The sequence below is a fragment of the Macaca mulatta genome, chromosome 1, assembly GCF_049350105.2.
Source record: "Macaca mulatta isolate MMU2019108-1 chromosome 1, T2T-MMU8v2.0, whole genome shotgun sequence".
NCBI classification, from domain to species: Eukaryota; Metazoa; Chordata; class Mammalia; order Primates; family Cercopithecidae; genus Macaca; species Macaca mulatta.
This window is the reverse complement of record NC_133406.1, coordinates 204,786,751-204,799,395: the sequence shown is the minus strand read 5'-3', so window position 1 is coordinate 204,799,395 and position 12,645 is coordinate 204,786,751. Positions and strand designations below refer to the sequence as shown.

Genomic DNA, 12,645 nt, shown 5'->3' with positions numbered 1-12,645 from the left:
AACAACTTAATAATACTTCCAAAAGCAATTTTAAAGATTATTGAAAATAGGGATGCAAAACTGGCTTTTTAAATTTATTTTTTAACCTTAGTAATTTCATCTTTGGCTAAAAACTGGTTCTTCTATTTGGTAAGCCAACTACAGAAAAAAATACCTTTTTTTCCTTATTGACTCTTCTGTAAAGAGTCAAAGAAAGTTATTACATGATATTTAATTAGGAAAATATAGGCTGGTTTTCATCCTGGATTTTTCTCTGTTTCTATAAGATTTTAAAAGCTTTCCCAAAATCTTCTGGAAACTAAGACCTCTTACTTTCTCTATAAAAGTCTCAATAACTCACTGTTCTAACTCATTTATTACAGCTCAGCTGTTCAGAAAGTATCATATGGTAGTTTAAAAAAATAAAACCGACTTTGGAGTCTAACAACCCTGGGTTCGAAGTCTAGCTTCTCCATTTACTTACTGTTACTGTTATCATATTATTATGTTTATTATTATATTTATAGTATCTGGAAAGATACAGGTTATAAAAGACTGCTTTCATAGCTATAAAATACTTGTGAAAATGTATCATTAAGCATTTAGCACCAAGTACATCATGCAACAAGTCACAGTATATTAATTGTTATTGTATAGTCCTTGTTATTCACTGTAACCTCATTACAGGATACACTGAAGTACAGAAATGAATGGCAAATAAGCTTGAAAGAGATGCCCCATTGGTACCTAATTTAGAAAATGGGGCTTACATCTATAACCCATCACTTTGGGAGGCCGAGGCAGGACTATCAGTTGAGCCCAGGAGTTCAAGACCAGCCTGGGCAACATAGTGAGACCCTATCTCTAAAAAAAAATTTAATTATCCAGGTGTGTGACATGCACCTATAGTCCCAGCTTCCCAGCTACTCAGGAGATTGAGGTGGGAGGATCGCTTGGACCCCAGGAGGCTGAAGTTGCAGTGAGCTGTGATTGTGCCACTAGGTGACAGAGCCAGACCCTGTCTCAAAAAAAAAAAGAAAAGAAAAAATGAGCCAGGCGCGGTGGCTCAAGCCTGTAATCCCAGCACTTTGGGAGGCCGAGACAGGCGGATCACGAGGTCAGGAGATTGAGCCCATCCTGGCTAACACAGTGAAACCCCGTCTCTACAAAAAAAGGTGGCGAGCGTCTGTAGTCCCAGCTACTAGGGAGGCTGAGGCAGGAGAATGGCGTAAACCCGGGAGGCGGAGCTTGCAGTGAGCTGAGATCCAGCCACTGCACTCCAGCCTGGGTGACAGAGCGAGACTCCGTCTCAAAAAAAAAAGAAAAGAAAAGAAAATGATTTTTCCTGTTTATTGTGGAGAGATTCTGTGTAGCATGCTTTAAGCATGAATTTCAGTGAGATCCAACACTGAATTACATTAAGTTCCTTCTCTTTGGTTATATGTATGGGAATATATAACAATTATAACCTGTGACTCCTACTGGCTTTCTTATCTGTCTTAAGTGTATTCCATTAAATAAATTGTGTATTATGGCACTGAAAATAGTCAAGTAATTATATATAAATTATAAATCAAATAATTTTTAAAAGCCTTAAGATTTTTAATACTTCCTATCAAACTCTACACAAAATAAATTTTAATAGAATGTATCCAGATCTCCTATAGTCAAAGGTTCTTAACCTCTTTTTAGGTGAGATATTTCTTTCTCCATCCAAAAGCATATTAGGTTCAATCATACAAACTTACTGTTTTCAGCTGGGTAGTACATAGTGGTGCATGCCTAGTTCCCAGCTATCTAGGAGGCTGAGAGAGGAAGATGGCTTGAGCCCAGGAGTTCGAGGCCAGCCTGAATAATATAGCAAGACTCCATCTCTTTAAAAAAAAAAAAAAAGTTTTATTATCATTTTCATGGATTTTTTGTTTTTCTTTTGAGACGGATTCTTGCTCTGACCCCCAGGCTGGAGTACTGTGGTACAATCACAGCCCACTGCAACCTTGAGCTCCCAGGCTCAAGCAATTCTCTCACCTCAGCCTCCCAAATAGCTGGGACCACAGGCACGTGGCACCCCATCTGGCTAATTCTTTTTAATTTTTTGTAGAGATGAGGTCTTACTTTGTTGCCCAGGTTGGTCTTGAGCTCCTGAGCTCAAGCAATTCTCCCACCTCAGCCTCCCAAAGTGCTGGGATTACAGATGTGAGCCACCAGGCCCAGCCTAATTTTTTAATTTTTTGTAGAGACAGGGTCTCACTATGTTGCCCAGGCTGATTTCAAGCTTCTGGGCTCGAGCAGTCCTCCAACTTGGCCTCCAAAAATGCTGAGATCACAGGCATGAACTACCATGCCAGGCCAAAATATATTATTCAACCTAATGCATACATTTAAATTTTATATAAATTACCAGGAGGTCACAGAATTTCTACAGTCTATTCATGACCCATGGTCCCCAGGTTAAGATTTGCTATTCTGTAGTTAGAGCACCATTGGTTAGACCTGTTGGAAAACATATTATTTACACAGTGAAGAAAAAAAAGAGGGTTCTAATGCAGTAAAGTAGGGGATTTGGAGGAATTTTGAGAGTAACTACAAACTTTTTCTATTGTTAGGTAAGAAGTGCAAATTATGAAACGGATCCATTTGTTCAGGAGTTTCAATTTAAAGTTCGGGATGAAATGGCTCATGTAACTGGACGCGTACTTCCAGCACCTATGCTCCAGTATGGAGGACGGGTAAAGCCTCTTGTTAATGTTTTAATCATACACATACAGTCTGTAAGTATGGAGAGAAAGGCATATCAGAAATATTTCGGTTCAGCGATTTGAAATTTTTACTTTCTGTTTATTGAAAATTTTTGTTCTTTTTCACCGTGTTATTTTTTTCTCCTCACATAGAATCGGACAGTAGCAACACCAAGCCACGGAGTATGGGATATGCGAGGGAAGCAATTCCACACAGGAGTTGAAATCAAAATGTGGGCTATCGCTTGTTTTGCCACACAGAGGCAGTGCAGAGAAGAAATATTGAAGTAAGGCATGTCATTACCTTGGCTTTGGGACTTTTTTGTGTTTAGACTTTAAATTACTCATCTAATGTTCTAACAAATTTTGCCTTAATATGAAGTATATGTAATCACTGAAACTTTTTTTTTTTTTGAGACGAAGTCTCACTCTGTTGCCCAGGCTGAAGTGCAGTGGCACGATCCCAGCTCACTGCAACCTCTACCTCCCAGGCTCAAGCGATTCTCCTGCCTCAGCCTCCCGAGTAGCTGGGATTACAGGTGTGTGCCACCATGCCCAGCTAATTTTGTATTTTTAGTAGAGATGGGGGTTCACCTTGTTAGCCAGGCTGGTCTCAAACTCCTGACCTCAGGTGATCTGCCTGCCTTGGCTTCCCAAGGTGCTGGGATTACAGGCGTGAGCTACTGCGCCCAGCCTAGTCACTGAACCTTTAAAAATGTTTCTTCTTGGCCAGGCGTGGTGGCTCACGCCTATAATCCTAGCACTTTGGGAGGCCAAGGCAGGTGGATCACAAGGTCAGGAGATTGAGACCATTCTGGCTAACACGGTGAAAGCCCATCTCTACTAAAAATACAAAAAATTAGCTGGGCGTGGTGGCGGGCACCTGTAGTCCCAGCTACTCGGGAGGCTGAGGTAGGAGAATGGCGTGAACCCCGGAGGTGGAGCTTGCCGTGAGCCGAGATTGTGCCACTGCACTCCAGCCTGGGCAACAGAGCAAGACTCCGTCTTTTAAAAAAAAAAAAAAAAAAAAAGTTTCTTCTCAATAGTTTGGTGAAAAATTCGTTAGTCATAGTAAATTCCTTGATTCATTCTACTAGACATCCTTATAGACTACTGTGAATGGACAAAACGCAAGCTCAAACCATGTTTTATCTCCGCTGTCACACCACAACAATCAACACAGAAGACTCTTGTGACTAAATGTGGGGAGGGTTTCCCCACACACCAAGCAAACAATCAGTTCTGCAGTGGATACCAGCTGGGTGTCCTCCAATTCAGTCATTACACTGTCTTCCTGGAGATAGCATCAGATTCCACAGATTCAAGGTTCAGTCCCACAAGGCTGCACTCTGCTTCAGATGCCAGTAGCAAGTCCAGGCTTCTGGTCATGAGTTCCCATGACCCCCTCTTCAAGGTAGATTCATCTGATAGAGCAGCTCACAGAACTAAGGAAACACTTATGTTACTGTTTTATTATAAAAGATATTACAAAGGATGCTGTAAAGATATGCATAGGGCGAGGTATGGGGAGGGAGAGTGGAGCTTCCATGCCATCCCTGGGCACACCACCCTCCAGGAACCTTTGTGCATTCAGCTGGCCAGAAGCTCTCCAAACCCCGTCCTTTTGGGTTTTTATGAATGCTTCATTACATAGGCCTCAATGATTAAACTGTTAGCCATTAGTTATCAACTTAACTCTTGTCCCCTTTTACCTCCTTGGAGGTTGGGGGTGTGGGGCTGAAAGTCCCAACCCTCTAATCCTGCCTTGCCTTTCTGGTGACCAGACCCCATCCTAAAGCTACCTATAAGGCTACCAGCCATTAGTCAATCAGTATCATACAAAAAGATAACACTGAGGAGTTTCTAAGGATTTTAGGAGTTGTCTGCTAGGAAATGGGAATGGCCAACAAATGTATATTTCACAATATCACAACTGCTTTTTGTAGGCTAGTAGCAACATCATTGTCTTTCAATGACAGTTTAGGTATACTTCCCAGATTTGCCACTACCTGGATTTATTACTGTGGATAATTTATTAATCTCATTATTGTTCAATGTTCACCTTTGTAAAATAGAGCTAATCATATCTTCTGTTAAAATAAAAATTTCAGACGAATTAAATTTAACAGAGTTTATAATTGAACAAAGAATGTTTTTCTAATCAGGCAGCTCCTGGAACAAGAATAGGTTCAGAGAGACTTCCAGCAGCCGCATGGCTGAAGAAGATTTATGGACAGAAAAAGGAAAGTGGCATACAGAATATGGAAATGAAGTACAGAAACAGATGGATTGGTTACAGCTTGGCATTTGCCTTATTTGAAGATGGTTTGAACAGTTAGCTGTAATTGATTGGCTGAAACTCATTGTTTGCTACACAAGTAGCTTATATCCTATTTACCCATCCAGTTAGGTTACAGTTTTTTGTTTTTGTTTTGAGACAGAGTCTTGCTCTGTCACCTAGGCTGGAGTGCAGTGGCATGATCTCAGCTCACTGCAACCCCCACCTCTCAGGTTCAAGCGATTTTCCTGCCTCAGCCTCTGGAGTAGCTGGGACTACAGGCCCGCACTACTACGCCCAGCTAATTTTTGTATTTTTAGTAGAGATGGAGTTTCACTGTGTTGGCCAGGCTGGTCTCAAACTCCTGACCTGAGGTGATCTGCCTGCCTCGGCCTCCCAAAGGGCTGGGATTACAGGCGTGAGCCACTGCGCCTGGCCTAGGTTACAGTTTACTATGTTCAGAGAAACCTCTAGGCTGAACTTAAAAGATGTAAGGAGGTAGCTTTAAGCAAAACTTAACAGTTATCCCCTTTGATCTACCCCCCAAATTTGTGTGTGTGTGTGTGTGTGTGTGTGTGTGTGTGTTTTTAATGGATTGGCATTCATGTCACTCTGTCACCATCATAAATTTACTTATTTGGTCTCAAATCCCACTGGGAAATAGCAGAACAATGGGTTTTGTAAAATGGGAACAAGGACTTCAAGTTACTTTTTCCTAAGGGTAAGAGTAGAGGGGACCTCCTTGTGCTGAAATTTCCTGTTTTCAGGAGAAAAACAAAACCTGGTCTATTTTAGGATCTATTTCTTTCTTCAGTGTTTCAGTGTAATTGTCTCACATTTAGCATGAGTGACTCCATTTTGGTTTGGTGTGGTCTGTTGGAGCCTTGTGCATAAGCTTAGTCCAAAACAATGACCTTAAAAATTCCTCCCTTTTGGTTAGGTCCTCACTTAGGTAAGAGTGTGACCAAAACTTAGGACCTTAGCACCACTCTCAGTTACTGAGATTTTGGGTTTCTGGTCTCAGTACGTCATTCATAAGTATGGCGTCCTCATGCTCACGCATTTCTTTGAGTTTTTGTTCCAATTCAAGAGAGACCATTTGACATTCTGCAGATGGCCATATGCAAACACTTAAAACTTTTGAGAGAGTATAGTATCCCAGGGAGACTACTCTTATGACTATCAGGAGAATAACCCCAAGAGTTTGGACTATGCTCCTTAGCCAAGGTCCCCATGAACCATGCCACCTAAAATCAAATAGATCAAAGAATAAGCTAGAATAAGAGTCTGCTTGTTTCAACCAAGCAGCCTATTTGTTAATCCTCTACAACTGAATCTCTGTAATAGCCAATGTATTCCTCCATGTTCAATAAGAAGTATCAGCAACTGCACAGATATTTCTGTTTAGCCAGTAACTAATCTAGAGCAGTTCTATTATCTAGCACAACTTTAGCAAGAGAATTTAAAGTCTTTTGTGTAACCATAGTCTTTGTAGTAGAATCTGCTAAAGAGCCTATAAATTTCTAATAGTCTGGAAAATTTAGAGGGATAAATTTCTAATCATTGCCTCGTTAACTCCAAACCATAGGCCAGGCACGGCAGCTGACACCTGTAATCTGTAATCACTTTGGGAGACTGAGGTAGGCAGATTGCTTGAGCTCAGGAGTTCAAGACCAGCCTAGGTAACATGACAAAACCCTGTCTCTACTGAAAATTCAAAACTCATCTGAGCGCAGTGGTGCACGCCTGTGGTCCCAGCTATTCAGGAGGCTGAAATGGGAGGATTGCTTGAGCCCAGGAGGCAGAGGTTGCAGTGAGCCGAGATCATGCCACTGCATCCCAGCCTGGGCAGCAGAGCCAGACCCTGTCTCCAAAAAGAAAAAGACACACCATAGAAAAATAAATGAACAAATATGCCCATCCAGAAGAGAGAAGGCCTCCTGGCAATATTCTCTTTAACCTGTATTGACAATGTTCTCTGTTTTTTTTTTTTCTTTTTTCTTTTCTTTTTTTTTTTTTTTGGAGATGGAGTCTCGCTCGGTCACCCAGGCTGGAGTGCAGTGGCTTGATCTCGGCTCACTGCAATCTCTGCTTCCCGGGATCACTCAATTCTCCTGCCTCAGCCTCCCAAGTAGCATAGGCATGTACCACCACACCCGGCTAAATTTTCGTATTTTTAGTAGAGTGGGGTTTCACCACTAACGTTAGCCAGGATGGTCTCCATCTCCTGACCTCGTGATCTGCCTGCCTTGGCGTCCCAAACTGCTGAGATTACAGGCATGAGCCACCACACATGACTGACAATTTTCTCTTTAAACTATGATTTAGCTTAAGAGGAGTTGGCCAGTGCTCTGTTTCTGACTGATTATGAAGCAACAAAGGTACCATTAAAATTTCTCACCCACATTGGCCCTTCATCTTCCCTCTATCAAGGCGTAAAGTTCTCTGTGGGTGAGGGTTTTTTTTGAGACTGAGTCTTGCTCTGTTGCCAGGCTATGATCTCGGCTCACTGCATCCTCCACCTCCCGGGTTCAAGTGATTCCCCTGCCTCAGCCTCTCGAGTAGCTGGGACTACAGGCATGTGCCACCATGCCTGGCTAATTTTTTGTATTTTAGTAGAGACGGGGTTTCACCTTGGCCAGGATGGGCTCGATCTCCTGACCTCATGATCCACCCGCCTTGGCTTCCCAAAGTGCTGGGATTACAGGCGTGAGCCACCGCACCCAGTCAGTATGAGGTTTCTTTATCCTTCACAAATAAAAGTATACCCTATGAGTATATACAAGAGACCCCTTTTTCAGTTCAGTTGTTCATAACAGGCATGAACTTGGAAAAAATTGAGAACGAAAAGCCTCATGATAGCAGAGAAGTCTTGATGCACGATCTTGGGAAATCTGTCCACATCTAGGAGGCCGTCTGCTTCTCGGGAGAAACTTCCCTCGTTAGCTTTACCTTAAGTTCTCCCTCATGGGTGTATGGTTCCAAGAGTCTGGGTGGGCCTTTCTAAGCTGTGAGATTACAAACCCAAGCTTCAAGGTCCTGAAGTTTTGCTGCAGTGTGGGTGACAAGGGGAGTCTTTCTCTGATGTGTTTCCAAAAGATCCAGCCTCTCAATTCTAGATCATGAAGGGTTTGCTTGTCCTCAGTCAGTGGTCCGTGAAAAGCTTTCTTTACCTGCTGAAAGTACATTTTGGCATAATGCATTAAAGCCTTGCAGCATTTAGTCATGTTAAAGTTTAGAAGCAGAAGATACAGGAGGTTCTATTATTAGGAGCATAAGCCTTCCAGTGACATTTCATAAGGGGTCAACTTTTGTTTTTCACTGGAAGTGGATCTGATCGTCATCAATCTGAAACATCTTTGACCAAGGCAATCCAGATTATTCAGTTAGTTTTGCCTAATTCTCTTGTATTAAGTAATACCTTATTTAACTGTTTTATAGCTAGTCCAGTGAGGCAAGTACCTCTATCACTGGAGATTTCTTCAGCAATGTCCTGTGAGAGAAACACATTTCCTAATAACCTTTTAGCTACTGTTATAGCATCAGCCCACTTGTATGAGAAAGCTTCTGTACAACCAGAAAATATGCACTGAAAATCACAATTGAATGAAATCCCTCTGTAAAATGTTCAGATGTATCAGAAAGGTACCTGAAGTTTAGGTTGTCTTCTCAAGATTATGGGTTCAACAAACTATACATTGGTCATAAACCATTTTAGCAATTTAGAACAGTCACAACACCAATGTGTGTGTGTGTGTGTGTGTGTGTATGGTTTTGTTTGTTTGTTTGTTTGTTTGTTTGTTTTGAGACATAGTCTCACTCTCCCAGGCTAGAGTGCAGTGGCGCGATCTCGGCTCACTGCAACCTCCGCCTCCCGGGTTCAAGCAATTCTTGTGCCTCAGCCTCCCAAGTAGCTGGGATTACAGGCACCTGCCACCACGCCCAGCTAATTTTTTGTATTTTTTAAGTAGAGACAGGCTTTCACCGTGTGGGCCCAGGTGGTCTAAAACTCCTGACCTCAGGTGATCAGCCCACCTTGGCCTCCCAAAGTGCTGGAATTAACAAGTGTGAGCCACCATGCCCAGCCAATATATACATTTTATCTCTTCCTTGATGAATCATGGAATACAGCTTCTAGTAATGGAAGTTTTAAGGACTCACGAAGGAGCAGGCAGCCATCCAGTCTCTTCATGAGTCCATGCTTAACACTGGAATTGTATTGCTTAACACTGGAATTGTATCCTCTTACATAGCAATTTTCTTTCTCCAATGGAGGTGCACAGCACTGTTTATTAGATGGGTTATCATAGGTAATTTGACCTGAACCATGGAGTTCATTCAAATTATGTATCTTAACAGTTTCAGTACTGACTGAGTTAGCATGAAAATCTAGCCAAGTATTTTCTTGGTATTCATTTAATTCTTGTGCTGCTTGGGTTAGCAGCTTTATATATCACTCAGTCTCTTCAATATGGTTCTGGTAATTCTTAGTTCAAATGATATGATCCTAAAGTTACCAGAAGCCTATCTTCAAGAGTGCTTATCAAGGTCCATTTCATCTTTTCCATGAACCTCCTTGAAGACAAAATAGGATTTTACTTGCTTGTGAAGTTATTTTTAATAACTGCCATACATTTATTTATTTATTTATTTATTTATTTATTTATTTATTTATTGAGACGGAGTCTCACTCTGTCACTCAGGCTAGAGTGCAGTGGCACGATCTCAGCTCACTGCAACCTCCTCCTCCCTGGTTCAAACGATTCTCCTGCCTCACACTCCTGAGTAGCTGAGACTACAGGCGCACACCACCATGCCTGGCTAATTTTTTTGTATTTTTAGTAGAGATGGAGTTTCATCTTCTTGGCCAGGCTAGTCTCGAACTCCTGACCTCAAATGATCTACCAATGTTGGCCTCCCAAAGTGCTGGGATTACAGGGGTGGACCACTGCACCCAGCCTGCCATTATTTTATTTATTTATTTATTTATTTATTTATTTATTTTGAGATGGAGTCTCATTCTGTCGCCCAGGCTGGAATGCAGTGGCGCAAACTCGGCTCACTACAACCTCTGCCTCCCAGGGTCAAGCAATTCTCCTGCCTCAGCCTCTCGAGTAGCTGGTATTACAGGTGTAAGCCACCATGCCTGGCTAACTTTTTGTAGTTTTGGTCGAGCCAGGGTTTCATCATGTTGGCCAGGCTGGTCTCAAACTCCTGACCTTATGGTCTGCCCACCTCGGCCTCCCAAAATGCTAGGATTACAAGTGTGAGCCACTGCGCCCAGCCGCCGTTACTTTGAATAGCAGAAACCGCAATTACTTTTGCAACAGCCTAATATTAGAAACTGCGTTAGAGGCCGGGCGCGGTGGCTCAAGCCTGTAGTCCTAGCACTTTGGGAGGCCGAGACGGGTGGATCGTGAGGTCAGGAGATCGAGACCATCCTGGCTAACACAGTGAAACCCCGTCTCTACTAAAGATACAAAAAACTAGCCGGGCGAGGTGGCGGGCACCTGTAGTCCCAGCTACTCGGGAGGCTGAGGCAGGAGAATGGTGTGAACCCGGGAGGCGGAGCTTGCAGTGAGCTGAGATCCGGCCACTGCACTCCAGCCTGGGCGACAGAGTGAGACTCCGTCTCAAAAAAAAAAAAAAAGGAAACTGCGTTAGAATTAAGCAATTAACTGTGGAAATGACTTTAAATGGTCATAAAGACACAATTGACAAGGAAATTTGGTTGTTTATGTAGCCTATAATAATTTAACATAACCATAATTATGTCTGATAACATATACTGAGATATATGAGAATTTTCATAATCGTATACAATTTTGGAATATATATTAATATTTATAAAAATATAACTCAAAGTTTAAACATCACTTCTTATTTGACACTGTTTCTCATGTAATTTTATGTGTAAAATAGCCTGTTTATTATCTCTCTTGACTGTTGCCTAGGCATAGCTGTAAGGTAGAATACTCAGTTCTTCCAAAATTAAGGATCCCATTTTTTGCCTTGAATCTTGGTGGGTGGATCACCTGAGGTCAGGAGTTCGAGACCAGCCTGGCCAACATGGTGAAACCCCATCTCTACCAAAAATACAAAAATTAGCTGGGCATGGTGGCGGGTGCCTGTAATCTCAGCTACTTGGGAGTCAGAGGCAGGAGAATTGCTGGATCCCAGGAGGTGGAGGTTGCAGTGAGCCGAGATCGCTCCATTGCACTCCATCCCAGGCGACAACAGCAAGGCTCCATCTCAAAAAAAAAAAAAAAAGAGAGAGAGAAAGAAAGAAACAAAAGTCATAGACATAGGGCACAAAAATCTCTGTGAATTTACAAAAGCCAAAGTTCACACCTTCTTATTTGCCATTAACTGCCAGTTTCTGCCTGACTCAGTTAAACATCCAAGGCCTCTCACTGAATCCAAGTCAGTTAATTATCAGATCCAGTCTGATTCTGGACCTGGTCCAGTTTCTGTGATGACTTCTGAACCCATTTCAGATTTTAAAATTTGCTCAAACAAATTCAGATAGCTCAAAACATAAATCGATGGAGTTTCAGAATCTGAGTGCTTACCCACAATCCCCAGTTGCTGCAAGAGAGGAGTAGACACGGTGAGTCTGACTGGTACCATGCATTGTCACTCAGTGTTTCTGGGGATTGCTAGAAACTCTACTTCGGATCCCACTTCTGATACCATCTGTTAAAAGAAAAACTAGACAAATTAAATTTAACAGAGTTTAATTGAGGAAACAATGATTCACAAATCAGGCAGCCCTTAGAACCAGAATAGGTTCAAAGAGACTCTGGCACCACCATATGGTTGAAGACTTATGGACAGAAAAAGGAAAGTGATGTACAGAAAATGAAAGTGAGGTACAGAAACAGCTGGATTGCTTACATCTTGATATTTGCCTTATTTGAACATGATTTGAACAGTTGGTTGCCTTTGATTGGCTAAAACTCAGCAATTGGTGCAAGAATAGGTTACAGCTTGTTTACACATGCAGATGACCATTCACTATGTACAGAGAAATCTTTAGGCCAAACTTTAAAAATGTAACGAGACAGCTTTAGGTGAAATTTAATGTGACACTACCTACCAGGTGAGGATTAACTAAGATCCTTATTTTTCTGTTGAGGATCTTGAAGGAGTGGTTAAACTCCTTGTTTCTGTTTCCTTACTTTCCAAGATGTGGCTTTCATCTCCACCACTTTTTCTGTCTTCTTCAGATTCTGTCCTTCAGCTTCAAAGTGCTCAAAAATCTTCTGTTCAATTTTTTTTAATCAGCAATTTTCATATTACCTAACTTAATCTCTTAGGCTTCCAGACCTCCATTCTCGCTCCTCCCTTGAATCAGTGCTCTGCTAAAACTGGTTCCTGGAAGATTTCCTGTATCTTTATGCTTATCAGTTCCAATGGTCTCTTCTTAGCCATTATTTTTCTCAAAATTTGACCCCACCCCCCCCTTTTTTTTTTTTTTTTTTTGAGATGGGGTCTCACTCTGTTGCCCAGGCTGGAGTGCAGTGATACAGTCACAACTCACTGCAGCCTTAACTTCCCAGGCTCAAACGATCCTCCCACCTGAGCTTCCTAAGCATCTGGGACGACAGGCATACGCCACCATGCCCAGCTGATTTTGTTTTTTTGTAT

The 12,645-nt window shown here is 42.0% G+C and overlaps 1 protein-coding gene and 1 long non-coding RNA gene across 10 annotated transcripts in view; one reads left to right on the top strand and one right to left on the bottom strand.

The window, feature by feature from the left end:
* The window catches only part of AGO3 (argonaute RISC catalytic component 3), a 140,834-nt gene that overhangs the window by 79,489 nt on the left and 48,700 nt on the right, over positions 1-12,645 (top strand). For all 9 annotated transcript variants that reach the window (XM_077963786.1, XM_077963796.1, XM_028836031.2 and 6 more), the window contains 2 exons: positions 2,586-2,708; positions 2,871-3,004. In XM_077963786.1, coding sequence (XP_077819912.1) covers positions 2,586-2,708; positions 2,871-3,004 — 257 coding nt within the window. The remainder of the gene's footprint in view (positions 1-2,585; positions 2,709-2,870; positions 3,005-12,645) is intronic.
* Positions 4,175-11,797, bottom strand: LOC144334433 (uncharacterized). Its single transcript, XR_013404237.1, has 2 exons — positions 11,568-11,797; positions 4,175-8,171 (listed from the first exon to the last, which is right to left on the bottom strand). It is a non-coding gene; the product is annotated as an uncharacterized LOC144334433 (long non-coding RNA).